The 27,263-nt window shown below is 37.7% G+C and overlaps 1 protein-coding gene across 1 annotated transcript; it reads right to left on the minus strand.

Annotated features, from left to right (window-relative positions):
* Positions 1 to 1,673: 1,673 nt before the first annotated feature.
* On the minus strand, positions 1,674 to 23,635 carry LOC763839 (solute carrier family 28 member 3). The gene is made up of 12 exons (XM_030988571.1): positions 23,473 to 23,635; positions 14,437 to 14,592; positions 12,487 to 12,579; positions 10,542 to 10,825; positions 9,729 to 9,870; positions 8,427 to 8,618; positions 7,837 to 7,998; positions 6,161 to 6,417; positions 5,545 to 5,713; positions 4,907 to 5,083; positions 3,768 to 3,948; positions 1,674 to 3,362 (listed from the first exon to the last, which is right to left on the minus strand). The coding sequence occupies exons 1-12, from the start codon at positions 23,473 to 23,475 to the stop codon at positions 3,289 to 3,291; spliced, it is 1,890 nt and encodes a 629-aa protein (XP_030844431.1). The 5' UTR covers positions 23,476 to 23,635; the 3' UTR covers positions 1,674 to 3,288.
* Positions 23,636 to 27,263: the final 3,628 nt, after the last annotated feature.

The raw sequence follows: 27,263 nt of genomic DNA on the forward strand, positions 1-27,263 counted from the left end.
TATCATAACAATATCATTCACCAGAAATAATCATTGATGAAAATGTAATAATTGTACTATTTGATAATAGAGGATTTATGTAGAGGATTATGCACAAGATTAAAGCACATTTAGTGACAATCAAATCAGTTGGAAATCATGTACTAGATCCTTAAAATATTAATTGTTATCATGCCACAGGGCTAATCCCTATCGTGCCAAGCCCCAAATCCCCCAGTGCCAAGTTTATTTTGAGATAATCTGATTAACGCGATGGTTCTATGAATAGCGCGTGCGAAACACACAGCACAGTCAGTGAGCATGAACAATAACTGCTATTACGAATGCATGCATGCATGCACAAGGCAGCGAAGCAATGGTTTGCTCGCATGTACAAAGCACTTTAACAGTAGCATGCGTGCAGCCTTGTGGTAGGCTATGAGTTAAAAGTAGCTTTATATGAATTCCTGTTATTATTTAATATCTTTCAGCCTTTGACATATGCTCCGATAACGTCGGCTCACCTCAATATCAGTGCGATCCGTTTGCAAATTCTATTTCATATCCTATTCTGCGTGAAACTATATTTTTGGTTAAAACTATATTTTATGTAATCTGTTAATCCTAATGATATTGCTATTCTACAATCTGCTGTACTAAAAAATTGTGTGGCCTGTGCGATTCGTTTGCAAATTCTATTTTATATCATATTCTGTGTGAAACTATATTTTGTGTTAAACTATATTTTATGTAATCTGTTAATCCTAACGATATTGCTATTCTATAATCTGCTGTACTAAAAAATTGTGTGGCCTGTGTGTGCATTATAAAAGCTAAAAAAAACTGCTCTCAGCACTGTTTATTTTTGTGGTGTTAAAATCATGTATTTTAATCCTTGTATAATAAGCAAAAGGATGTGTAAATATTAAATCGACGATTGTAACATATTGGTAAGGGATTGGAGATTAAAGCTCATGAATGATAGTATGGGCTGATGGAGATTATGAAAGTTCAGAATTTATGAGGTAAGACATTGACAGTTACTAGTGTATTTCTGGTCTGTATATGTATATACATGTTAACATTGGAACATATCATGTATCAGAATTAAATTAAACAATCAGTGCTCAAAATAATTAGTTTTATTCTGTTTCATTCCTTTGTTTGTGTGTACTTTCCTTGTTGTGTTTAAAAAAAAAAAAATCCTGTTTCTTGGCAGCACACAATGGATCATTCTAATGTTTCTATTTTTGTTCACTCCCTCTCTTCTCCCTCTCTCTCTCTCTCTCTCTCTTCTATATTTTCTTCTCCCTCGCTCTTGTCTTCTCTCTCTCTCTCTCTCTCTCTCTCTCTATCTTCTCTTCTCCCTCGCTCTTCTTGTCTCTCTCTCTCTCTATCTCTCCCTCTCTATCTATCTTCTCTTCTCCCTCGCTCTTCTTATCTCTCTCTCTCTCTCTCCCTCTCTATCTTCTCTTCTCCCTCGCTCTTCTTATCTCTCTCTCTCTCTCTCTCTCTCTCTCTCTTCTATCTTCTTTTCTCCCTCTCGCTCTCTTTTTCTCACCTGCTCACTTATATTAATTTTCCCATTTTCCCATTTTTTCCTTTCCTTACATCTTTTCCCTTAATCTTTTTGGGGATGAATATTCATTGCATATTACTTTCTAACATATTACTTTCCCAACATTGATAACATTTTTTTTACAGAATATATTCCATCATTTAATTGTTTAAAATATCACATTATACAAACATAAATTGCCATTGCGTTGCACAAACCTTGTTCATCTAATTTATTATGGTTGCTTATTCCTCATAAATTTAGAAAATACAAATTAGAAACTCCTCTACTCAAAGCAAGCAGTTTGGTTCGATTATCCCATGATCTATTTGCATTTGCCCAGTGTTTATCTCAGTAACTATGGTTACTGAGATAAACATCGGGTATTCTTTGGTATTGTTTTCCTCCAAATTGTGTTGCAATGTTCTATTAACCACAGTCTCACTTTCGACATGATTTTGATTCAAAGAAACTCAAAAATTTGCAAGAGAGAACAAAACGTAGTTCATAAACAATAATATAGATCGTTAACAACAAAAAAGAAGAACGGGAGTAAAGAGAAATGCCCGAAAATTGCTTACCTACAAAACGAATTTGGGACTGATGTCGGACCTCTTAATTGACCAAAATGGGATCCCCCAACAAAACAACGATTATAAACCCTTAAAAAAAAAACTTGTTGTGTTTTTCTTTCTCAAAAGAAACGGCCCATAGCCCCCTCCCCCGAATCTCCATTTGCGCATTTTATTTATAAACTGAGGGCAACAAAATGTATTACTTTTTTGTTTACATTCTCCAGGGCACGAAACCTTGCGAATGGTAATTTTTAAAAAAAAACTTACAAAATTTGGAATGTAATAGTAAAAGATGAAGGGGAAAAAAGATGTCTTCTTATAATAAATAACGATCTGCAAATGACATTCTCTGATTACAGATGGAAGCTCGCAGGATTATAAAGTATAAACCATGATCATCAAACATCTAGTTCCAATGAATCAATATCACCACTTATGCACAAAGTCTTTATAATATAATATATATATATTTGGTTGTTGTTGCTTGGAACACATTTCGTTTGTAAAACATGATGATTGCATCTCTTCATAAATACAGTCCTACACAGAGCTATCTGTACACAGAGTTTGGCCAACTTGGTTTCACTGGGTCACAACATAGCGTATATTCTGTTATTTTGTGCTTGCCCAACAAAGCAGTAGTCGTCATATTGTATCCAACTCTGTGTATAGATAGCTCCGGTCCTACATATATTTTGGCAGTGACAATTTTGTGTAGGCGGACAGGCAGTGAGTTGCAATATTGCGCACTTCCTTTAAGGCAGTTAGGTGGATAAGAATGATGTTTGTCGTTTTTTAATAATTACTCTAAATTTTCCTCAACCCAACGCTATTATGTATAACATTATAATGCAAAACATTAGTATTAGCATTATTATTAATACTCCTCTTTTCTTTTCTCTCTCTCTCTCTCTCTCTCTCTCTCTCTCCCTCTCTCTCTCTGTACTTCCTCATACACTTGGCAGAAACACAGGATCATCATTATGATACCACATTTCGTTATATGTATTCACATTTTATATCTACACGAGTACTTGGAAGTAATATATAGTACTTAAAAATACTAGTATTAGAGCAGTACACTTAACACTTAACTTCACTTCAAAGTACACAAAGGGTCAAAGTTCATGAGGTACTATTTGGCGCCAAACGGAAGTGGACTTGAATTTTCATTGGCTAGTAGATGGTTGTCATGGGGATGGGAGTAGTGACGTTCCCTGATACAACCTCTTCTGGTACAAACAATATTCCTGCAGGAGATAGAAAAATGATGAATGAGAAGGTGTTACTTTTTGACAAATTGGAAAGTTTGATAGAGGATCTTTCTATAATATTCTCTTTCATTGTTTTATTTATTTATTTTTCGTTTGTTTATATTTTTGTGTTTAGGGTAGGACTAGGATTGTAGGGGTGCTACTTAGCTGTACGTAATATATTTATTTCTACATGAATGTTGTTGTTGTTTTTTGTCCTATTTATGTCGTTGCTAGTTTGCTTGCTTGTGGAAGAATTCAATCTACAGAGACTCCCATCTCCGCCCCCCCCCCCCCCCGTCCCCGTCCCCGTCCCCGTCCCCTCCTCCTCAATTCCAAATTATCTAGTGACACTGGTAATTATTGTCTCTTTTTAATTCCAATATTGAATACTGAACATACCTGCTATACAAGCTGTCATGAAGCAGGCAGTTGTCCCTGCTATTAATGCCCTGATTACCACGGCTGCTAGGTCGGGTTTCCTGCTGGGTGCTAGGGGCGCTAACCCTCCCAGCTGAACACCTATTGATGAAATGTTGGCGAAACCGCAGAGGGCGTATGTTGCGATGACCTCAGACCGTTCCTGTAGAAGATATCAACAGGACAAATTGTTACACGTTACAACCAGGAGGGGGGGATACACGGGGGCTCGGGGCGAATTAGCCCCCGAAAGTCATAAAAAGAGCCCCCAAAATTGGCATAGAGTTCAATGCAAAACAAATTAAAGAGTGTTGTTTTCATGCAAGCAAGCTTGAAAAGTAGCCCCCGAAATATTTTGTTTAATAATTTTCCCTGCTGGGAAGTGTCGTAACCACGTTGTCCTGGGGGTGGGAGAGGGAGAACTTGAAGGAACGTGCCCCATTCAATTGAGGGTAAAAAAGGGAGTATGTATGAAAGAGAAATAAAGAAAAGAGGACATTTCATTTGTTATGTAAAGCGCTTAGAAACTGTATTTGTATACCAGCGCTTTACAAATCTTAGATATTATATCATTACTATTATTAAAGGGAGAAAGGGTGAAAAGATCATTAAAACTAACCGTTCCGATCCCTTCCTTAACTCACTAACCCCCTCCCCCTAATCAAAAGCCTTAGTAATCCACTTTTCATCCGTTAGCATGATTTTTTTTTTTTTTTAAATTTATATAAAAAATTACAAAAAAACAAAGGTGGGGTTTTCCTCAAAAATGCACACATAAAACAAAAAATGAAGTTTTATTACCCCCCCCCCCCTCCCTGCATATGCGTATAGCTATGGGCGTAACTACATCACAGGCATGATATCCCTTCGCTCAAACATCAATTTAAGTTTCCAGTTTCAATATTATAAAAATTTAAAAAATATAGGAAATATGAATCACCACTTTATGCCTTTTAAAATAACTATTACAAAATATTTCCAAAGATACTAACGGCTTTCCATAATATTGAAGTCCAACTTAGAGATAAGTTCAACTTAAGATCTCTGTGACCCCCCCCCCCCCCCCCCCCCCCCCCCCCCCCAGGATGGTGAGAAGGATCTATCCGGCTATCCGGTCTTACCGATAGCGTTGGTCCGGCACCGGTCTCCCTGTTGTCAATAAACGTAGCAAGTTTATCGTAAGCAACGAACTCGTTGACGAACGTCTTGATGCCGATGAGTTCGGCGACGAGCCGGCAGTCGGCCCACTCGACACCCATGATGAAAGCAACTGGCATGAAGACGTATGAGCAGATCAACTGAGAGAGAGAGAGAGGGAGAGAGTGCGCTTTCATTAATGATATAATTTAACGTTATGATTATGCCATATTGAGAAATAAAATAATTGATTGATGTAATTTTGTATCCGCGCTCACTCCAAACAAACTTTTTACACCTCAACCGATAGGGATCTCAGCAAAATGTATTTATGCGGCCCGTTACCCGGGGCAACGGCAACCTTAAAAAAAAACTATTGACCGGTAGGCGAGCATGCGGGCATCTTTAAAAAAGCTATTGACCGGTAGGCGGGCATGGCTAAAATCACGATTCCAATTTCGACCAATCAGATGACTAGATTTATTCAACATACTAAAGAGAGGTATATGATTTTTGTTAAATTTAAAAATAATGTTTAATTCATTTATTTACTTATGTATTTATTTATTTATTCATTATTATTTATAAATTATCATCATTCATTTAAATTACATTTACTCACTTCAAAGGTAAGTTCAGGATATCCCACTAAACCTCCGAAATAGCTGAGAAGTGCATTGACCAGAGCGAGAAGGGAGATGAAGGCGACGAGGTTGGCAGCAATGTTGAGTACTAGAGGAATAGCAGTAGATGCCCCGGATGCCGCGGCTTCTATAAAGTTTCTCTCGGTCCTGTAAAAGGTGATATCATCATTGACAGTTGTTATAAAGCGGATGCAAATTGTGGGTTCAAAAAACATAAGGGGGGGGGGAATACTTCTTATTGATTATTAATCCCTTTTCTCGAGCAGGACTTCATGACGATTCCATAAGCACTTGAGACACGTGCTCCCCCCCCCCCCCCCCCCCCCCCCAGCCACCAATTTATTTCTTCAGTATTAATATTTTCTTATGTCTGTTTGGTTGTTTGTTGTGACTGTGTGTATGTTTGTTTTTCGGGGGTTTCCATTGTGCTCTCTCTCTCTCTCTCTCTCTCTCACACTCTCTCTTCTCTCTCGCTCTCTCTCTCTCTCTCTCTCTTTCTCCCTCCCAACGGGAGTTAATTCTGCAGTGCTTCAACCCCCCGACCTATCCCATTTTGTTGTTGTAAATACCTGCAAGTTAACATATATATCTCACCCTTTCTCAATGACCAAGTTGTCTGAATTCGCCGTCTTGGATTTTTCAGTCTCCGGATAGAAGAGCTTTGACACCGCCAGAGCTGCAGGCGCGGACATGACCGAGGCGGAGACCAGATGAGCCGCGCTTATACCGCTCAGTACGTACGCACCCAGTACGCTACCGGCGATGGTCGCGAAGCCTCCGGTCATGACCGCGTGTATTTCTGACCGCGTCATGTCTTTCAAGAACGGCCGAATGAGCAATGGTGCTTCGGTCTGAATATGAAAAGGAAATTTTTGCGGTTTCATGAGAATGTTGATAATGAATGACAATATGATATCGGAAATAGCAGTTGTCGAAAATATCCACTGCTACCCCAAAAGTTGAAATAAAGTTCGTTTTAACTTTTTTCATACAATGAGTGTGATAATATGATTTATTCTCGATAGAGAAAGGTCATTATTATCTTTTCAGAACTTTACTCATCAAAAAACTATGATTAATATTGTCACAGTCATTTCATGAAAAGAAGTGGGCAACATTATCGTTTAGTAGCAGTTTATATTACAAAACCACCACCACAACAAAAGAGTATAACACCCAAAGTCAATCGAGCGAACAGAACGGGTCGATGAACTCGAATGATTTTGTGTCCGAAAATCATGACTGATGATCCTTGTCAAAAACCACAAGCGTAGAGACCTCGGCCTCAGAATTACAGTCATGTGAACACCACTGTCACCGTTGCACAGAAGGACAGGGGCGTATCCCGAAATATATGAACATGGGGAGGGGTAGGCCAAATTTTACCTAGACCATACCGGCGGGGCAAGGAAGGAATGGAACTGGGTTGCAGCACTAATGGGCCTTAGAAGAAAGCCCAAACAAAGGTTGTAGGCTTTGACTTTAGGGGTTCCTCTCTTCAAATTGTTTTTAATCACCCATGCGTGAAATATGCATCATTATGAGTTGCATCAAATGAAAGAGGAGGATCTCAGAGCTTTACAAATTATGTGTCATTAATTAATTATAATTGTGATTAAGTTATGATAAAACATCGATAATTATACGTCTCGTTTTTTTTCTGGGACGCACTATACCAGAACGGCATATTAGTATTTGTTTGTATGTTTGATTGTTTCACCTGATTGCTAAGAAAGCACGAGTATGCTTGTAAAGCAATTAGGGGACCGACGAATTTACGTCTTCTCTGAGGGACTTGGTAATGAGGATTTAAGCCTTACCAAAGAGCACGAGCGCATTGACCTGGTTTCGAACCCAGAGGACTTCCCGGTTACAACTGATTTAATAGCAATTTCTTAACAATGCAAAATCTGAGATGCATGGCCATACGTGTTATCAGCGTCTGTGATATGATGTAATATTGAGACCCTAAAAAATTACACTTCAAAATGATCATGAATTGCCTCAAGAAAGTAAAAATATTTAAGTGACCGGTTTTACCATACTCATTTTTCATAATAAGATGTAGTGTAATACCGTTTGAAAAACGCTTTTTGAAAGTTCGAATTCCAATCATAAATATCTTGACAATCAGATGAGCAATCGGTTTGTAAACGTCATGGGGTTCCTAACTGACCTAAAGGTTTATAATTATGATTGCAGCATGAGATAAATCCAGGATTTTGTTTCAGGATCTGAGACAAAGATACCCAATCCATCTAAGTGTTTACCTGTCCGATGAAGATGTTACCAGCGGCGTTGAGCGACTCCGAGGCGGAGGTCTTCATCGTTCGCTGCATCACCCATGCCAGCTTCCTGATCACGAACTGCATGGCGCCGATGTAGTAGAGGATCGAGATGGCACTGCTGAAGTAGATGATGATCGGTAGAACCTGATCATAAGGAATGGATGAAGGAAAGGAAGTTTGTAAAGACGTTGTTGATTATCAATTTTAGTGCCCATTTTTTGGCTTCCAAAATGTTTCTTCCAATAAAATGTCATGATGGGAGGGATTGTCGAGGGTACATTGTACTCACTTACTGTCCCTTCCCCCTCTCTTTCTCTCTTTCTCTTCCTCTATCGTTCTCTCTCTCTCTCTCTCTCTCTCTCCATCTTTCTCTCTCTTTCTCCCTTTCCCCCTCTCTCTCTCTCTCTCTCCTATCTTTTTTCTCCCTCTCTTTCTCTCCATCTGTCTTTCTCTCTCTCTCTCTCTCTCTCTCTCTCTCTTTCTCTCTCTCTCTTTCTGTCTTTCTTTCTTTCTTTCCCTTTGTCGTTTAAAATATTGAAATTAAATCAAACAAACTAACTAATTCAACTTACAGCAAAAGCAAAATAATGTTCGTTGTAATTCTCTCCGAAGAGGAATAAGGAGCCGGCCCTTGAGAAGCCAAGGAAGGCCTGGACCACGTTACCGATCCACTGGAAGAGTACGTAGCCGGGGTAGGTCCGCAGGATCAGGATCCCAAAGATGAATTGCAGGACCAGGCCCCAAATCACAGGCCTCCATTTTACCTAATTAAGTATAGGGCATTCAAAGAAAACAAGAGCAAGAAGCCACTATTATCATAATTATTATTGCAATTACTAAAATGTTTAAACGATAGATTAATGTTAAATTCAAGACTTCTTTTGAAAACAACATAAAGTAATCAGTAATCAGGTTATTGACCAACACTTTGGGACTGCTCTATTTGTGAAGGAAAAGTCGTAATATTGTAGTGATAAGTCAAGATTTTGTTAATAAATGCCATAATTAATTAAAGCAGTTTTATCGCGCATCTAGATTGGCACGGATTTCTCGTTCATTTTTGTTCAGCATCTTCTTGTGTTCATCACATTTCTAAATTAAATTTTGTTTGATATTTGTCCCTTACATTACATCATAGACGTACAGACTTTTTTAGGGAGGGAGGGGGGGGGGGGGCTGACGACTCGTTCTTTTCCCAGTTTCCAAACACACCAACTTCTTTCGGTTTCCTAAATTTGGCGAATAAATGGGAGTTTTCACCCTCGGTGCTGATGCTGACATCCACTATTGGTGCTCTGTGTAGTCATTTGTATTGCTTTTTAAGGAGTCATACTCTTTCTAGATACTTATAGAGAAGACAAGCATCACTTTGTCAACTGCATTCGGTAATAAATTGCCCAATGGGAAGGTAAGTACACTGTTGCCTATAAACAGAAAAAGTTTCAATAATATTTTGTTATCTCTCTTCATGAAATGATTGTGACAATAATGGTTTATTTGTGATAGATAAAGTTTGTGATCTCAGGACTTAATTGATCAAACTCTAAGGAAACAACTTTTCCTACATCATGTAGTATCTAGATGGGCATGGCTGGTATTTAAAGTGGGCAAGAAAAATTATGACGGAAGCTTGTCTGCATCAAATTTCCATTAAAGGCCCACTGCACTATTTGTAGCTACTTGCGCCCTCTATATAAAAAAATGCCTAATCGGTGACCATTGGTCCCCCATGATCCTCTTTTTCTTATGTTAACTGAGAGCTGAGGTGATGAGATAACCACCTGTCCAGTGACCTTGCAGGGCGGTCTAATCCCTCCTGTAAACTAGTACTGATAAGCTTTAAGGTTTACTTATTCATTTCGCTGGTGTCTTACCTTCTCTGGATACTTGGAGAAGACATACAGGAGGACAGTGAAGATGACGAGACCGCCGAAAGACACCAGTTGGATGGGATTTTCCCGTGTTAAGAAGAAGAGGATGACGCCGAACCCTACAACTGCTAGGACCGCCAGAATCCTGCAAAAATCATTCAAGAAAGGTCAATTTCACTGTTATCACCACCCTTTTTTGCCCTTTTACAATCACATTTTTATTTTAGAAGGTCCCTTTGTTCTAAGCCCTAGAGACTTCGGTAGTAAGCGCTTTATAAGTAACGTTTTTTTTTTATTCATTTTTTTATAAGTTGCCACGGGCCATTGTTCTATCCTCTTCTAGTTTTCCTTTTCAAAAGTTTTGTTTCCATCATATCATTTTTATTTTATTAATTTAATTTTATGTCATAACTTTTTTGTTAAATGTCATTCATTCCAATACCGTTCATTGTTCATGTCATTTCAAAGGTATCTTAGGGCAAAAAAATCTTAAACTCTTCTTACGTGACAACAAATTATAACAGTAGTCTAGGTGAACACCCTCTCCCCCCCCCCCCCCCCCCAGGGATGTTTAGATATTATATCGGCATATTTAACACTCTTTCAGCAGATTAAAAACGGTGTAAACATATGAATATGTGAGTTGTTTTGGGGGCTTTTTTGCTTTTAGGGTCGAAACATACTTTTCATCACCCCCCCCCCCCCCCCTTCACTCTCTCTCTCTCTCTCTCACTACGTCCGAAAATTAGGAAGCTGCATGGCTACGCCAATGACCAAAAAATGTCATCTAAAACAAATTTGATGTCAATAAATTACCACTTTGTCTTCTCTACTCCTCGGACTGCCATCTGCCACATAGGGTAGAGGCATTTCTCGAAGATGACGTCACCCTTCGTATTCCTGACGAGGGCGTACGTGGCGCCCAAGGCCGCGAGTGAGGTAAAGATGAGAACGACGAAAGCCTCTTCGAAGTCGTAGATGCACGCGTAGATGAGGTAGGCGGCGAAGAGAAGCAGAAAGACCGTTTTGATGACGTTGACGATGACGGTTTTGTTCTTTGTGAGTTCGAGAGAGACCTTATCGGTGACCCGGTAAATATGCTGTGGGAAGGAATCATGGAACAAACAAAGCGATCAGTTTTGAAATCGTATTTTCGTATTGTTGTTATCACTGATGTTGTCGTTAATGTTGTTTGTTTTGACGATGATGATGGTGGTGATTAAACAAGGCGATCACAAAGGAAGAACGTGTTTATCGCTACAAGTAGAAGTTCAACATTGGAAATGAAAACTACGAGATGAATAAGAGTATTTTGAAGCAAAACGTAAGCCAAAACGAAAATGACAACATAATTCCCTTTCTCTATATTTGTTTATTGGAATGAACATTTTAAGATCCGCCTGCCAATTACATCATGTAGAAACTAACGTAAAGCTTAACTGAAAGAATGATTATTATAACCGATAAACCTCATGAGTACATGTATTTTACTCCTTTAGAAACAACTACTACCTTTTAATAGGAGCTTGAAATTTAGAAAGGTAGAGCGAGGGTGTGGCGGGTGTAGGGTGAAGTTTAAAGTTGGTTGATGGATTGGCAAGAGGTAAGAACGTAGAAAGGGTTAGATCGTCATGGCAGTTCCGATCTGTAATGTTGGTTGATTGGTAGGTTCGGTTGGGTCCTCGATTGGTTGGTTGGGCTGTCTGATCGGCGGGTTGGGCGTTGGCGAACTTTAAGGCTGGGTTGACGGATTGGTGGTAGTTGATTGGTAGGTGATTACGGATCGGTAGATGATTGATGATTGGTAGTTGATTAAGGACAGGCTATGAAGCCTCGGATCTGTCCTCCAAAACACATCAAAATAGTCTGGTCACACTTCTGTACTGCGATGTTAGTTGAACGCCACCACCCGATGTGCAAAACCTGTTAGAAATACAGTCCCGTACCGTGCACCCCTCCCCTCTAAGCTACTTTCCTTACTATGCCTTCAAATGATTGTATCCTTTCAAAATACCAAAGAGTGACAGTTTCCGTGGGGGTGTTTCATCAACTAAAATTGATTTCGATTTCTTAAAACTGATACTTGTGAACTATTTTATCAAATCGATTTTATTTATTACATGAAACCGCTCCTCAAATCAAAATCAATTATAGGCCCTTAAAATCGATCGGATCGATTTTGTGATCGATTAAGGGTTTAGTGACATACCCCCATGATCTGCTTGATGATTATACTAATGAAAACTATGTTACGACATCAGGAATGTTGGTCAACAGCGACGATTTAACACCAAACGTATAATATTAATAATATTAGATATTGATATAGCGCACATATCCACTATGCATGGTGCTCAAGGCGCTCCAACTATTACCCCGGCTATATAGGCAGCCGATTTCGGCGCTCGCAGCATTCAAGGAATTCTTTCCTACCGGTACCCATTTAACACCTGGGTGGAGAGTGGCAAATGTAGATGAATATCTTGCCAACGGACATTAGTGCCGTGGCGGGACTCAAACCGCGGACCCTGTGATCCACAGTCCAACGACTTATCCACTAGACCACAACACCTCTATACCCATGACCTTTTCCTTTTCATGACCTGAGAAAAATAGACCTACATTATTTGATGGACTAAAATAAAATAATCAAAATTAAACAACAATGAGACCCTCTTAATTGTCCCTCACACTAAGCGTTACATTTCGGATGAGAATGGTCAGCAGTGTTCAGATACTTTATGGGAAACAGAAAGTTTACCTTCCACAATGTCATCTGAAAATTTACATTCTCTTCATGGTCATTTGACTTGCCATCTTCTATGTCGAGGTCCAGTTTGCTCTTCTTCGTCTCCTGCAGGCAAATATTTAAAAAATAATAAGATATAGAAATTAGAAAACAGGACGAAACATCGAAAATAATATCGCTAGATATATTCGTTTGTCTCGCAATGTATGGTCAACAACAAGGTATCTAAAATATCACAACGTTTCGTGCGCCGCTGCAACACTTCGTCAGGTGATAAATATATTGTAAGCAAGCGTGCTTTATACTCTACTTGTTGACCATACATTGCGAGACAAACGAATATCACTAGCGATATTATTTTCGATACTTCATCCGCACTGAGTAATAGCATTAGGATGAAACATTGTGGTTGCAATTTAATTATACTGGTATAATGATGAGGTAAAAGGGAAATTCCCTAAACAGTAACTAACTGGACATTGTTTAAATCCACCCTTGAGTCTGAATGGAAACAACCAAGGCCTGTATTTTCGAGGTATCACAATCGTTGGACCTGATTGATGGAGAATTTCTCAGCCACCAACATTGATAAGTCACCCAATCATGAAGATAGGAGTCCAAGGGCGCTGTTGGGGGCTGCGATCCACCCCCACCTCCCACCCCCCTCCCCCTGAGAATCTTGAAATACCAATATTCATTAAGGCAACCGCCACCTAATATCAGGCAGCGGGAGATGCCGAAATATTTCATTTTCAATGTGTATTTTGATGACAGAATGCCATTTTATACCATTAACCATATTTGGTTGATCACAAAATTTAGAAACTGAGACCTTCTTCAAAGTAAAAATCTCCTAAGCCTACGATAATAAACATCTCACGAATAAAGGTACTGCATTGTATTTCATGATAACCCTAAAAGAAAAAAATCCAAAAGCTTCAATCATTTAAATGTATTCGTAAAATGGAAAATTGAAGATCTTAAAATGCCCTCGTTTCCTTACAAAGTGCCCTTATAAATAGAGCCGTGCGAAATCAGGAAATGCAGGATATAATTATAAGTGAGTTCAGCTGCAGAAATCATTTCTTTTGAAACGAGTGAAGTTCAAATAACAGGGTTGCTCAAAACAAACATTCCATTTCCAAGGCCCTTGTGATTAATTATCCTTGTTTTAAAAGGGAAATGTAATTATCCGGGCTTTATTTTCCTTTAGAGTAGCCGATTGACGATCTAAGCTTACACCGCGAATGGAATTCTAACCAAAAAAAAGCAGCAAGTATATTTTTTTCTTCCATTCAGTTGTGAAATGACACATCCGTATTAAAACATTTGCGAGCTCACTCCTTGGTCTAATTTCAGGACCCAAATGCAAATTATTTACAACGGAGAAGAAATATTTTCATGGAATATAACAAAGGAATGAATCATAACGATTCTAGAGGTTACGTACCTTTAAATGAAAAGACATTTAGTTATTATTCTCATGATTTGAAACTGACTAAACGTTTAGTATTTTCGTGATAGATTATTCTAAACTGAAAAAAAGGACACTGATGAAAAACATTGGATAACTTCAGTTCCATGCACAAATAGTATCTATGAGCATATTTAATATATCACGAACGCTTTTTTGGGGGTTCTTTTCTTTAACTTATTCTGCTTCTAATTCTTCTTTTTCTTTTTCTACTACTTCTTCTTCTTCTTCTTCTTCTTCTTCTTCTTCTTCTTCTTCTTCTTCTTCTTCTCCTTCTTCTTTGTCTTCTTTTCCTTCTTCTTCTCCTTCTTCTTCTTCTTCTTCTTCTTCTTCTTCTTCTTCTTCTTCTTCTTCTTCTTCTTCTTCTTCTTCTTTTTCTTTTTCTTCTTCGTCTTCTTCTTCTTCTTCTTCTTTTGATAAATCAATTACAATCATGGCAATACGAAAATAGTATCTAAGCTCATTTCATTGTATTCATTGATTCTTACCGGTTCGATCACGTCTTCGACTTCCTTTGATTCCGGTTCCTTGGCCGAGATGCCGTTGAAAGCGCCTCCGTTTTCCTTCATTGTGCCGACGTCGAGAGCGTCGAAGCCTTCGTTGTCGAAGGTTTGAGTATTGGTTGAACCGTCGTCCGCTTTTACCTGATAAAAATAACAACAATTGAAAAAATGCTCTGAAAAGAAATTTCTTTTTTGTCGTACCAGTGATTTTATATCCTTTGCAAGTGGTGAACTATTACGTTTTATTTGAAGTCTTATGTTTAATATTTCAACTCAAAGACGTAAGTAGCTTGCACCTACTTCAAATATTATTTTTTATTTTTTTAAGCAAAGAAGTCTGAAAAATATGTTTGGGACCTTACCAACACTATCAGAAGGCTTTAAAGCCCGTCTGCACTAGTTTGGCCAGGGGGATTATACCTCCCTGCAAGGTATATCTCATCAAATCAGCTCTCAATTAACATAAGAAAAAGGGGATCATGGGGGACCAACAGGCACCGATTGGAAATTATTTGCTGTATAGAGGGCGCAAGTAGCTACTAGTAGTGCAGTGGGGACTTAAATAAACGATTCAAAAAGAGATCACGTAGACCTAATATTGTTAGACCCCTTTACACCCAATGTTTTACTTGTCATAATCGTATGTACCCAGGAAAGTTTTTTTTCCTAAAGAGGCACTGACATTAATCCCATAGGCAGCCCTTTTATACACACGGGTGGAGAGGAACAAACCTGGATGAATCCCCTCGTCCAAGGGCAATAAGGGTATAAGCAGCGCATCGAACCCGGGACCTCTCACATAAGTCTATATAGTCTTCAACAATACACCACAGTGCCCCACTTATGTGATATCTAGCTATTGCCTAATATCATTTGAAACCTTTATAGAGAATGATAGCTTTGCGACATTGAGGACAATCATACCAAACTTGGAAAGTAAACTTGATAATAATTGTTTCCTCCCCATGTCACTTTTCAACTGCGTGCCTACTCGAACGGATCACACAGTTAACTTTTCACCTCTGAATACGAATAATAGACATTAAGTAAACTTCACACTATCTGAAATTAACGTCTTACGTCAAAGGAAACAAGGACAGTTAATGTCACTTTTGTAATTTCAGCTCATCGTTTCAGGCAATTAAAAGTCCACTCTGGGTCACCATATAAACACATATTGTAAAGAGGAAACAGATCTAGGGACTCTTGGAGACAGTCCACCCTTGACACTGCTGTCTGAAATTAACGTCTTACGTCAAACAAAACAAGGACAATTAAATGTCACTTTTGTGATTTCAGGGCAGGGCAGGACACCGTTTCAGGCAATTAAAAGTCCACTCTGGGTGACCATATAAACACAGTATTGCAAAGAGGAAACAGATACCGGGACTCTTGGAGACAGTTCTGACTCCGATTCTAAGTTCAATTTGAATTTAATTATTGTGGGAAATGGGACGAAAGTATTTAAATGGTCACGCAAAAAAAAGGGTTACTCTAAGGTCATATGCGTGCTTGGTCGCAGTGACCTTGTGAATGAAGCGTCACTTTCATGAAATGATGGAGTGAAGGATTAACAACATAATGTAGAGGTGTCGTAGTCGAGTGGTTTAAGCACTCAAAGGTCAAAGGTCGTGGGTTCGATCCCCGACACGGCACTAGCGTCTTTTGGCAAGGCAGTATTCTACATTCGCCACTCTATACCCACTCCATAAAGGGGACCTGGTAGGAAAACGACATCCTTTGTGTTAGTAATTATCATATGCCCTCATGGTGACCATTATGGTAGGAATGCTCCCCAGGGAGTGGAGTGGAGATGGTGCACATTTTGCGTGAATGAATGCGATGAGCGGGATAGCAATGTCTGTAAAGCGCTTACAGACGTCATTAAGTATTAAGTGCTATATTAAATTCAGATTAAATTCAGATTATGATTAGTATCAATAATTCATTAGATTAGACAGCATACGTGTACACCTGCAAGACAATGCAAAGTATTGAGAAAAGTTATAGAAGTTGTTTCAAATACTAGACGCAAATCTTTATATACAGGATTTCAAATTTTTCTCCAAAACATTGTCTGCATTTAAACAAATTTTCATGGTATAAAGCATTGACGTTTTGGTTCAATATGACTAAGGGCTGATGTCACCGGCCTGAATATGAAATTTCCCCAAGTTTTCCTTAGATATTTTAAAACTTTTATGAGACAGAAAATACACAATACAGAGTAATGACAATGTAATTCTTGAAGAAGAAAAAATATTATAAAAGACCTCCTCGCTCCCCGAATAATTAATGGCTATATTGCCTGAATAATGAGGATGTAGTTTCATATTCTCAGTCCCCCCCCCCCCCCCGGGGTAAAAGCAACTTCTTGTGAGGATCTTTTTTTTTTTTTTTTTTTTCCTCATTACCAGAGGATTTGCAAGTAGGCCTATATACATATTTCGTTTTACGTATCTTTCAGTTTTTCAGTTTATTTCATATTTCACATTCACATCACATTAAATAAATCATTAGCACTTAGCAATAAGAATGACAAGAATTGTTCTTTCAATAGGCGTACAAATAATTATATACAGTAATATCAGGTCATGAAAGTAATAATACATTCGAAATAACATACGGAGATATAAATGCAATTGCATGGTATCTAAACTGAGATGAGACAAATATATTTGTAGTAAAATATGGGGGAATCTAGTAAAAAGCTGAGCTTGTAAACTATAGATTCCCTTGTATTACGTACGTACTTAAGCAATGAATAAAGCAATTGTATCAATTTTTCATTTGATACATACTCAATTTGTCATTGAATACACCACGTATTATTTAATGGTAATCGAACCGTGAATAAACAAAAGGTATCAATGTTTTATTTGATGCGGGTTTAGTTCAAAATTTATCCAGGCAAGTTATCCAAGCTGAATTTGATATGACTTTAATTAAAGGGCTGAATGGATGTTGAGGTGCAAAATAGATCGAGTTAGCATATCAAGAGATGAACAATATAGAATCAGATTTCGGCCTATGATCCGAAAAGGGGTAAACTCTACAACTAGTCCGAATGAAAGGTTTTCTTTTCAAAAAAGCATAGACGCAGTATTCAACACAATAGCAGCTATTTGTACAGTGCGTCCCAGAAAAAAAAACGAAACCGAGAATTATCGATGTTTTATCATAAGTTAGTCACATTTATAATTAATAAATGACACATATTTTGAAAGCTTAGCTTCCCTTCTTTCATTTGATGCAACTCATAATGATGCATATTTCACGCATAAGTGATTAAAATCAATTTGAAGAGAGGAAACCAAAAAGTCTTTCGTCTTCGGCTGATTGTCAACGAAACGGAATTAAGTCTTTTGTTAATTCCGTTTGTTGCTACGGCAGACAACCAGTGAAAACGAACTCGTTTAATTAAATTATGGAAATGCAAGCACTACTTTAAACAACAGAACTTTGTTATTCCTAGCTCATTTTTCCTGATTGAGGTGTCATATGAAAGGGCAGAAACTCAACTTTCTGGAAATGTGATTTTCTCTTTGAAATTTAGATACCGCCCGCCAAATGACCTTTTGGTTTCCTCTCTTCAAATTGATTTTAATCACCTATGCGTGACATATGCATTAATATAAGTTGCATCAAATGAAAGAGGAGGATCTAAGCTTTACAGATATGTGTTATTTATTATTTATAACTGTGATTAAGTTATGATAAAACATCGATAATTCTCGGTTTCGTTTTTTTTCTGGGACGCACTGTATAATGTGCGAACGTGACGATTGCGTATTGCGTAATCCTGCATGGTTTCTGTGGGACATACAATAGGATATAGGATGTTGAAATTGCCCTTGAGTGGATTTTTCAAAATAGGTGCGATCTTGGTTTTTTTTTTTCGTTTCCTTTTCATGAATAGTACAATAATTATGTCAGAATGTAATATAGTAAGGGGGCGAAAAACCTCAAAAAGTGAAGCTTTTGGGGATCGCCAAAAACTAATTAGCATAGAAAATGTTTAAGAACCACATTACATGAATACGTTATAGGACGGTGATGGTAGGAACGAAAGTGTAGCCAAACATGAAAACCCGAGAAAAAAAAGGTATTTGAGGAGCTGATTCAAATTAAGAGGTAAATTGGTTGAAATAAATGTTCGTCTATACATCACTTCTGAACATGAGGAAGTTAAAAGGAAATCCGACCTTGATAGCAAAATGCTCTACAAGAAAGAATGCAGATCTTTTTTTTTTTTAGAATGGTGAAAGTTTTAATGAAATCGGACTAAAAATGAGAAAGTTCTGAATTGTTGAAAGTTTTGATCACTGTAGGTACGGGCTCTTCAAATTGGCTGAATCGCTGAATCGCTAACGTCTCTGTGATGTAATGGCGGACAACTAATTTCCCATTTGTTCCAAATCACAAAATGACAAAAAAAATGCATTAACAAAACAGATATGGCTCGATAAGGTCTATTCAGTAGATAGGACCTATAACAAATGCTATCCATAATATATTTCGGGTAATGCCCCAAGGAAGAAAGTACTTAGGAAAAAACACAAATTGATAATATTGTTTGTGCATGACAAACGGGAGAGTTATCAGCGACTACGTCACAATCCACTTACCAAACTGCCAATTTGAGATTCGCAAAGACTTAGTGATCTTATATTTCAAGCATTCATAACTTTCTTATTATTGGTCCGATTTATTTCAGACTTTCGCCATTCTGTGTATCCTATTGTTCTGCTTCCATACAAATGAACTTATTACAACGATTGGGTCGCCCTTAAAGGTAGTATGTCCCATTTGCAGGCCAACAAATGAAACGGTTAAATTCCAACGGCATTTGAAAGATAATACTAATTTAGAACTTCCTTGAAAATGTCTTTAGGTGGGAAAATAACAACTAGTAGTTGTCAAATCGACTTAGGAGCTATAGAGCCAATAAGTAATAGTCTTGATTTTCAGACCATTGTACTGAATTGTCATACTTTTTATGCTGCGCAAAGATTCAATCAGTTTAAGTTTGGCCATCCCAAGAAGCGGGTTATTGATGTACCAAATGCTCATGTACCTTTATACAGCTCATTTTATGTATGTTATTATCAATGAAGAAAAAAAGCCAGTCAGTCACTCAGAGTCTGATGGTGAAGTCTAGCAAGTAAACAGGTTTCCTTGCATAATTTGAATGTTAGGACACTGCTAACATTTAAATTTCACAGATAGGACATACATGACATATTCATGATTCCTGCAAAGTTCTACAGAATTTGAGGTTGGCTGCAAAAGGGACATAGTATCTTAAAATGATTAACACTTTAAACACAGCGTAACGTGCTAAATGGTTAGATTTGAACCCAAGAAATCGAGGCCAAATAATGTCTAACAGGCTCCTAGCTTCCTTAGTCAGGAAACAAGGCAAACTTCAGATTAAACGTTGATATATATATTAACCTTCCCAACCTTCCCAACCTTATCAAGTTTAAAGACAACGACTACCCCCCCCCCCCCCCCAACCAAACAAATTCATTGGAGTATTTAATGAAAACAACGACGACCGCCAACGTAATATCGTCTGCGTTACTAGGGACTTTTAGATTTGCGTGGACTGATACGTGTGACGTCCATTCAAGGCAGTGCATGAAAAGGACGTCGATCGTAGTAACCCACGTTGTCGTTGTGCAAATCTAAAAGTCCCTATTATGAACAGACGAACCCGTCATTATCTGTCGCCCATAAAGTTGGAATACTTTTTTTTCTTACCTCTAATTCATAGAATGATTGGGGTTTTCAGTGTAGTTATGTGTGCGGGGGGGGGGGGGGGCGAAATGAGATAAGTTTGTTAGAAGAACGTGTCTGAGAGTGTGTAAGAGCAAAGGGCCTGCTTGCTCATCCTTTGACCCACTCTAGTGTCACCTCCCAACCTATAATCATAATCTCATTTGCCCCTTTTCTCTGTCTTTTATCTTTTGTCTGTTATCGCCTTAGTCATGTTCATTATGAATTTGTTATATATATCATACTTTGTGCAAATATCAAACCACATTTGAATGTAACTATTATTGCCAATGTATTTGACACATACACCTGTAATTCAGTCATTTGGCTGCAAAGTGCAATCATAATAAAACCTTTTCAATCAATCAATCAAACATGGTTTATTCTTGATAGATATATCCCTAGATCTCGATTAACTGATAAGCCCCGTTAGATTAATCAATAAACTTCTGAGAGGATATAAACTTTATCTATCAAGAAATAGATCTTATTGTAACAACCATTTCATAGACAGAGGTACACCAACACCTAATATTCCAACTTAAGGGCAACATTGTCAGCGTACACAGTTTAAAACTAAATTATTCATACCCTTACCAATTTTTGCATTTTTGAAGTATATGCTAACAATTGATTTGTTCTGCATGATTTACATCTCTGAAGTTTACATCAAAAAGTATTCAACAAATGCCCTGATTCAACCGCTCCACCTTTCATTGTTGAGTTACGAAAAAACACAAAAACATCAAATTTACAATGGGTTTGAATAATTTAGTTGTTTATTGTATATACAGATTAATGTATGGATTCGACGGATCATAATCATGATGATACCGATAACGAAATAAATCAGTGCTGTATTTATTGTTCTTCCATTTATTCCTCTATCTTTCTCTTTCTCTGATTAATACCTGTCTCTACTTGTTTGATTCCCTTTAAATTTTCCACTCAGTAGGCGGTGTCACACAGAGGCCAAAAAAATTCGGATTTTAGTTATCCTCTTAATTGCTGTCTGTCATCAATAATATTTATCCCATTAAAAATCCTCTAACGAAGCAAGAAAATTCTCCCTTGAAAGGATTTTTCGAGGTTTTTTTTTAATGGATTTTTCTGTGTGACACCGCCTAGTGTGAAAATCTAGTACTGTGTACGAATGACTACCGTGTGATTACATTTACTCAAAGCATTTGTTACTCAGCATGCACATTGTACCCAACAGATTATTTATTTTTATTAAGTGGTCAGATACAAAGATAAAGGGTGTCATAAAAGGTACCTTTCAATACGAATGGATTAGATGTTTGTCTCCCTTTGTTTTAGTCTTTTCGAGAGTACATGCAGTGAGGTATAGGTAGTATAGGGACGCGACGGGTGCAGTGTAGTGGTTCAAGAAGTGCTGTTGTTTGTAGCTTTGTCTTTCAGTCAAAATTTACTATTGGCGCCTATTTTGTTTCAATTGGGAAAAACAGTCTAATCATAGACTACCGTCTAAGATAGTGAATCCTAGCTTGGAAACGATTTGCCTCTGTGCTTTCGCGGGGAATGAGAAGAGGAGGAAGAAGAAGAAGAAGAAGAAGAAGAAGAAGAAGAAGAAGAAGAAGAAGAAGAAGAAGAAGATAACGAAGAAGAAGAAAAAGAAGTCATGCAAATAGTATGATATAACATAGGTAAATATAATATAATGACATTCAGTAGAGAAATTGATATAAAAGGAGTAAAAAGAAGAAGCAGAAAAAGAAGAAGAGAAAAAAAGGAAGGAAAGAAAGAGAGAAACATGGTTGATAGTAAAAGAAGTGTTTACAATCGCTTTTTATTTTTCTAAAAAAAACAGCGATAAACATTTAACATACAAGTTTTAATACAAGTCAGTAATGAAAACCGTCTCTGGCCAGTGTAACAGATTTAGATAACTTTTTTTTAATTAATAAAATAGGCTTGTCAATAAAGCTTTAAAATGAATTATATTTACATAGTAAATAGAGTTCCTCATTATTATACACTGTATTTACGTCCAATGTCCAAACAAAATCTACCAATATATGAATTATGTCTGATAATTCTTAATATATCTGAGCTTTGGTCTGCACAGTGCATGGGCTTTAAATAAAACAAACTAACAATGGGTCACAAAATGGCTTGTCGCCAAACGCGTACATTTTAACGAATTCATCGGAAACTAAAATCTTTTACCCAAACAGTATTAGTTGTAGAATAATTAGCTTTGACACACACACGTGGTTTGGTTTTCAGAAATACTTTGAACTATGACCGCTAAATGGCAATGCTCTCTTCCACTTTTCGATGATTTGGAACAAATTAAAGAACATAAATAATTACCATACAAATAAACCGTGATGAATTATTAATGATTGAAAGTGATAACAAGTGATAAGGGAGAACATGATATCGTAATTTTCAATTTTCCAATTCAATTAAGTTTTGGTTATTATCATTATATTAACACAATATATGACAAAGTCCGAAGATTAACATTGTCATATTTACAGTAAACTACAACAACAAGAAATAACATCAAACAAGATTATAAAAATGAACATAGTTCAATAATAACTACAAACAGAAAGGGCGTGACAAATGTCATTAAAAACATAATATTAAATAGCAACTATTACCTTTAATGATAATTGATAGATTTCACGAGATTATTGATACAGCGAATCCCAGTAGTTCACATATTACTTGCGTTAATGAAACAAGGGTCTGGGCTCTGTATCATGAAACTTGTTACCAATAACAAGTTACCATGACTGTTATAAGCTACTGAAATCGTGGTATTTGATTGGCTGAGAGCAAATTTGTCATAGAAATTTAGCATGTGTTATTGATAACAATTTTTATGAAACAGGGCCTAGGTTTGGTCTGGTTTGTTTTTATTTTCCGATGAAAAAACACAATATAGATATTTTCTACTGCGGTATGAGCATCACTATCGCGATGGAAACCGGCGCATTATAAGTGTTCAAAGTATTACATAGCCTAATGATAAGTATGTTCAAAGGACCACAGTAAGAAGGTATTTAGGCCTACCTAAATAAATCTTAAAAATGAGTGAAACATATGAAAGTCAAATGAAATAAGCAATTACTTAGTATATAATTTGAATTATACACCCCCCCCCCCCCCCATATATGCACACACACAAACATGCACACACTTTAGCACTTAACACCTTATTGTATAGACTGGGTATGCTATCTGAGACATGTAAAATGCACTTACCATGATTTAATCCTTCGCAGAATTCTCTTAAAAGTATGAAATGGAAACTGCTCAGAAGATGAGAGCTAGCGGTAGTCAGTCAGGTCTACAAAGAGTGAGTGAACTGCCACTTTTTGACATTTCCTGTCAGAATCTGTCCAAAACTTCAAAGCAATCAACAACGTTCTCAGCTCCCTGCCAAAGTCCGAAATGTTTCTAAGAGTTGGACTCGTTTCCTAAAGTACTATAGGGCCTGACGATCAGTTTCAACACGCGCGCGTTCGGTAAAACCAAAACAATTACAAATCTAGTTCGTCTATTTGTTTTACGCTATGTAAGAGGTGATAAAATCAACCTCTTTTGCACACAGTCGCTTAAGGTATGTTTTCATTAGCTCGAGATTTGCCAAATAGCCCGCTATTTTTGATTTGGGAAATGAGCCTGAAGTTACAAATCGCGCCTCATTAGCTCGAGACCCCGGCCTCGAGACTCGATATCGGAACTCGAGCTCGAGAAATTAGCTTGAGATATTTTGCTCAGCGTTTGCGCATAATAAGATGCAAGTCTTCGGCCTGGTGAGGACGCACCGGACAAATAGCGGAAAATTTTGCAAACTAGCCAAAGATATCTTGGGATGATTAGCTCGACCAAATATCCCGCTAATTGCAACTGAGGTCTGATGAAGACGTAAATTAACTGGATAATTTGCGATCGGGTTAGTTAAAAAAGCGGGTTATTTGGCAATCTCGAGCTGATGATAAGTTACCACAGAAATATATACACGAAGGAGCAGGAATGTGTGAGAAATTTGCAAATAACACATTTCGTCTGAGCACTTGCAAAGACCGAACATGTTCAAAATTAGACGTGCTAATAAACATTTCTTTTCGTGTACGATGAAGTTACATTCGCGCATGGTATCGTGCGATGATTCCGTTGGGCTTAGCTTTTGTAAATTGAAGCAATTTTGAAAAAATAAGGAGCTAAACATTTTTTTAAAAATTCCTGTTACAAAGATTTTAGGCCTACATGCACTTTAAATTGATCGAAAAGCCAAAGGCCTATTCACAATTGGGAAAATAACGTACATTGCTCCGACACTTGGTTATGGCATTAACCTTATTCTGAGCATAGCAATTATGTATTATATCATTTCTTTCGAACAGAGACATACAGTTACCTGATTGAAGATCATAATGTATCTTATTGAAGAAATAAGGAGCTAAACATTCGATTTGTTTCTTCTTTTTTTTCTTACAAAGATTGTACATGTATACTTTAAATTGGTCGAAAAGCTAAAGGCCTATTCACAATTGGGAAAATCATATTGTGTTTTTTCCTGACATTTGTCATGTCGTTAACCTTACAGTCTGAGCAAAGTATATTGTATATAATTTCTTTTCGAACAGAGACATACAGAAGATCTTAATGCATTTCTAGAAAATACATACACTTTTAGAGGGAGGGAGAGAGAGAGAGAGGGAAAGAGATGGAGAAAGAGAGAGGGAGAGGGGGAGAGAGAGAGAGAAAGAGAAAGGGAAAGGGAGAGAGAGAGAGAGAGAGAGAGAGAGAGAGAGAGAGAGAGAAAGCATGCTAACGCTCACGTAATTCTTAGACTAGTCGAAGCTCAGCTACGAGTGAAAAAAGGTGAATCTTTGTGAATAACAACCCCTCTTTTAAAAAAAAAATTACACAGCCTATGTATGTAATTGCTAGGGGCTTTGCTAGAGGGTGTGATGTGAGAGACCACGCCCTCTCCCACCCTCACCCCCATTCCTTCAATTATTTTCACTCGGCGAAATCTGAATTCTCCTTCAACTTCAAGGCTTCTAGTCAGATCTCAAAAATTATGATTTACTTATTGTTGTTTTATTTGACTATTTTGATATTGTGAATCATTCTACTTAATCATCCATAATTTTGATTTAATTTTTTTTTTTTTTTTTTTTTAAATCGATTCTCTATTCTTTTCTTGAATACTGCTGTTGCTATACGGCTGAATTGTACTGTCAAAATGGTTCCCCCCCCCCTTTTTTTTTAAATTTCAAAATGGCCCTGCGATGCCTATCTGGTAAGTAATGAATTTAATTGCGGGGTAGCCTATATATTTGAGCTGTTTTCCTGTTGTTGTCTCTGTATACAACTGCTCTTGATAAGTGGGATATGAGGTGAGGTTTATATCCGGCCTGCTTTAAGTTTTTGCCAAAATCAGTCTGTCCTAATGGTCTCATGCGAAAAATAAATAGTATCTGGGATATCTGATAGCACTGTTTAATGGTGCTGGGGGTGGCTTTGGGGAGGAGGTGCTTCTTTCATTTATTTAAGTGCCTAGCGAAAATTTGGTGGGGGGGGGGGGGCTTAATGAAATTTGGGGATGGCTTGAGCCTCTACCCCCCCCCTCCTCCTCTCAGAACCGCTAGTGATCTTATATACTATTTTGTTCAGCCTATACTATAGTAAGTGATCACAAAGCCCCCCCCCCCCCTCCCCCGCTTATTCGGCCTTGAGTCGCCACTAACAGTACTACTTTCTCAAATTGGGCCCCCTTCCTCGCCGCCGGCTGGATGTGCCCCTGCTAATGACTTTATATATTAATGATATTATATTGGTTAGAACAATATTAATGTATGAAAATCCTGTTTTTACGTGTTTTTCTTTTTCATTAATAAAATCTCTACATACAATGAATAACTAAAATATCATGTTGGTTATTAATTATAGATAATCGTGATGCGTGGGTAAACTTAAAGGGAAATGGACAAAACATTTGCGTGTAAAATGACCTTGCACTGACCATTATATGTTATGATTAGTCTATGACCCCATTGTTTTTTCCGTTATCGTTTTTTTTTATTTTTTCAACTCAAATTTGGCAAAATAGGGTCAAAGCGTTTATTATAATGGTTTTGCAACGAAAAGATGAGAGGTAATTTCTAGGAGCATATACAAAGGGCGTCGTCGCCCCCTATTATCCCCTCCTCCTTCGTCTCCGCTTCTGTATACACTGTATTATAATTGTCACGAATTAAAAGTGCTAAATTAATAAGTTGCTATTTGTACTCTAATTTACTCGAGATACTGTTATTTAATAGAACACTAAATACTCTAAGCACTTTACAGATATAATACCCCGGCCATCAGATTCAGGCTTGCCCGCATTAGCTCAGTCGGTAGAGCAGTGGTCTCGTTATCCGACGACCCGGGTTCGAAACCTTTGGTAAGATATTAATCCTCATTACCAGGTCCCTCGGAGAGAACCTAAAGCCGTCAGTTGCTGACTTACAAGCATTTATGCTTTCTTAGCAGTCAGGTACAATAAACACTATCCTGTGTAAATGTTACCTCTTTGTGTATGACAACCTATTTGTCAATGAAGTCTTTGATGATCTAGGTAACTTTGAGGGATGAAGTCAAGGCTAGAATGCGGTGACTGTCAGGGTCATGCACGTTCCGAGGGCTGAGTGGCGGATCCAGGGGAAGAAAAAAACGTGTAAAAACACGTGATTTTTACCTTTTTTGGAGGTTGGGCCATATATTCAGGTTGGGGGGGGGGGGGGGGGGGGTGCAAATTTTTAAATTTTCGAGGGCCAAAAAAAAAAAATGTGCTCACTACCACCAACCCCCCCCCCCCCCCCCCCTCCCCCACTGAGCGAATTTTCGGCCAGCGCGATTTTCAAATTTTCGGGAGCAAAAAAAAAAAAAAAAAAATGGGCCCCCTCCCTTAAGAAATCCTGGATCCGCGCTTGCCCAGGTTATAATATCAAAAGGCACATTATAATAATCCGCTTTTTTTATAGCGCTATTATACGGGG

The sequence above is a fragment of the Strongylocentrotus purpuratus genome, unplaced genomic scaffold, assembly GCF_000002235.5.
Source record: "Strongylocentrotus purpuratus isolate Spur 01 unplaced genomic scaffold, Spur_5.0 spur5_scaffold_17, whole genome shotgun sequence".
Lineage (NCBI taxonomy): Eukaryota > Metazoa > Echinodermata > Echinoidea > Camarodonta > Strongylocentrotidae > Strongylocentrotus > Strongylocentrotus purpuratus.

Coding starts and splice junctions, on each gene's coding strand:
- LOC763839 (XM_030988571.1), bottom strand. Junction 12,580..14,436: donor TCGAAGACGTGATCGAACCG/GTAAGAATCAAT, acceptor ATTTGCCTGCAG/GAGACGAAGAAGAGCAAACT. Junction 7,999..8,426: donor AACATTATTTTGCTTTTGCT/GTAAGTTGAATT, acceptor CCTTATGATCAG/GTTCTACCGATCATCATCTA.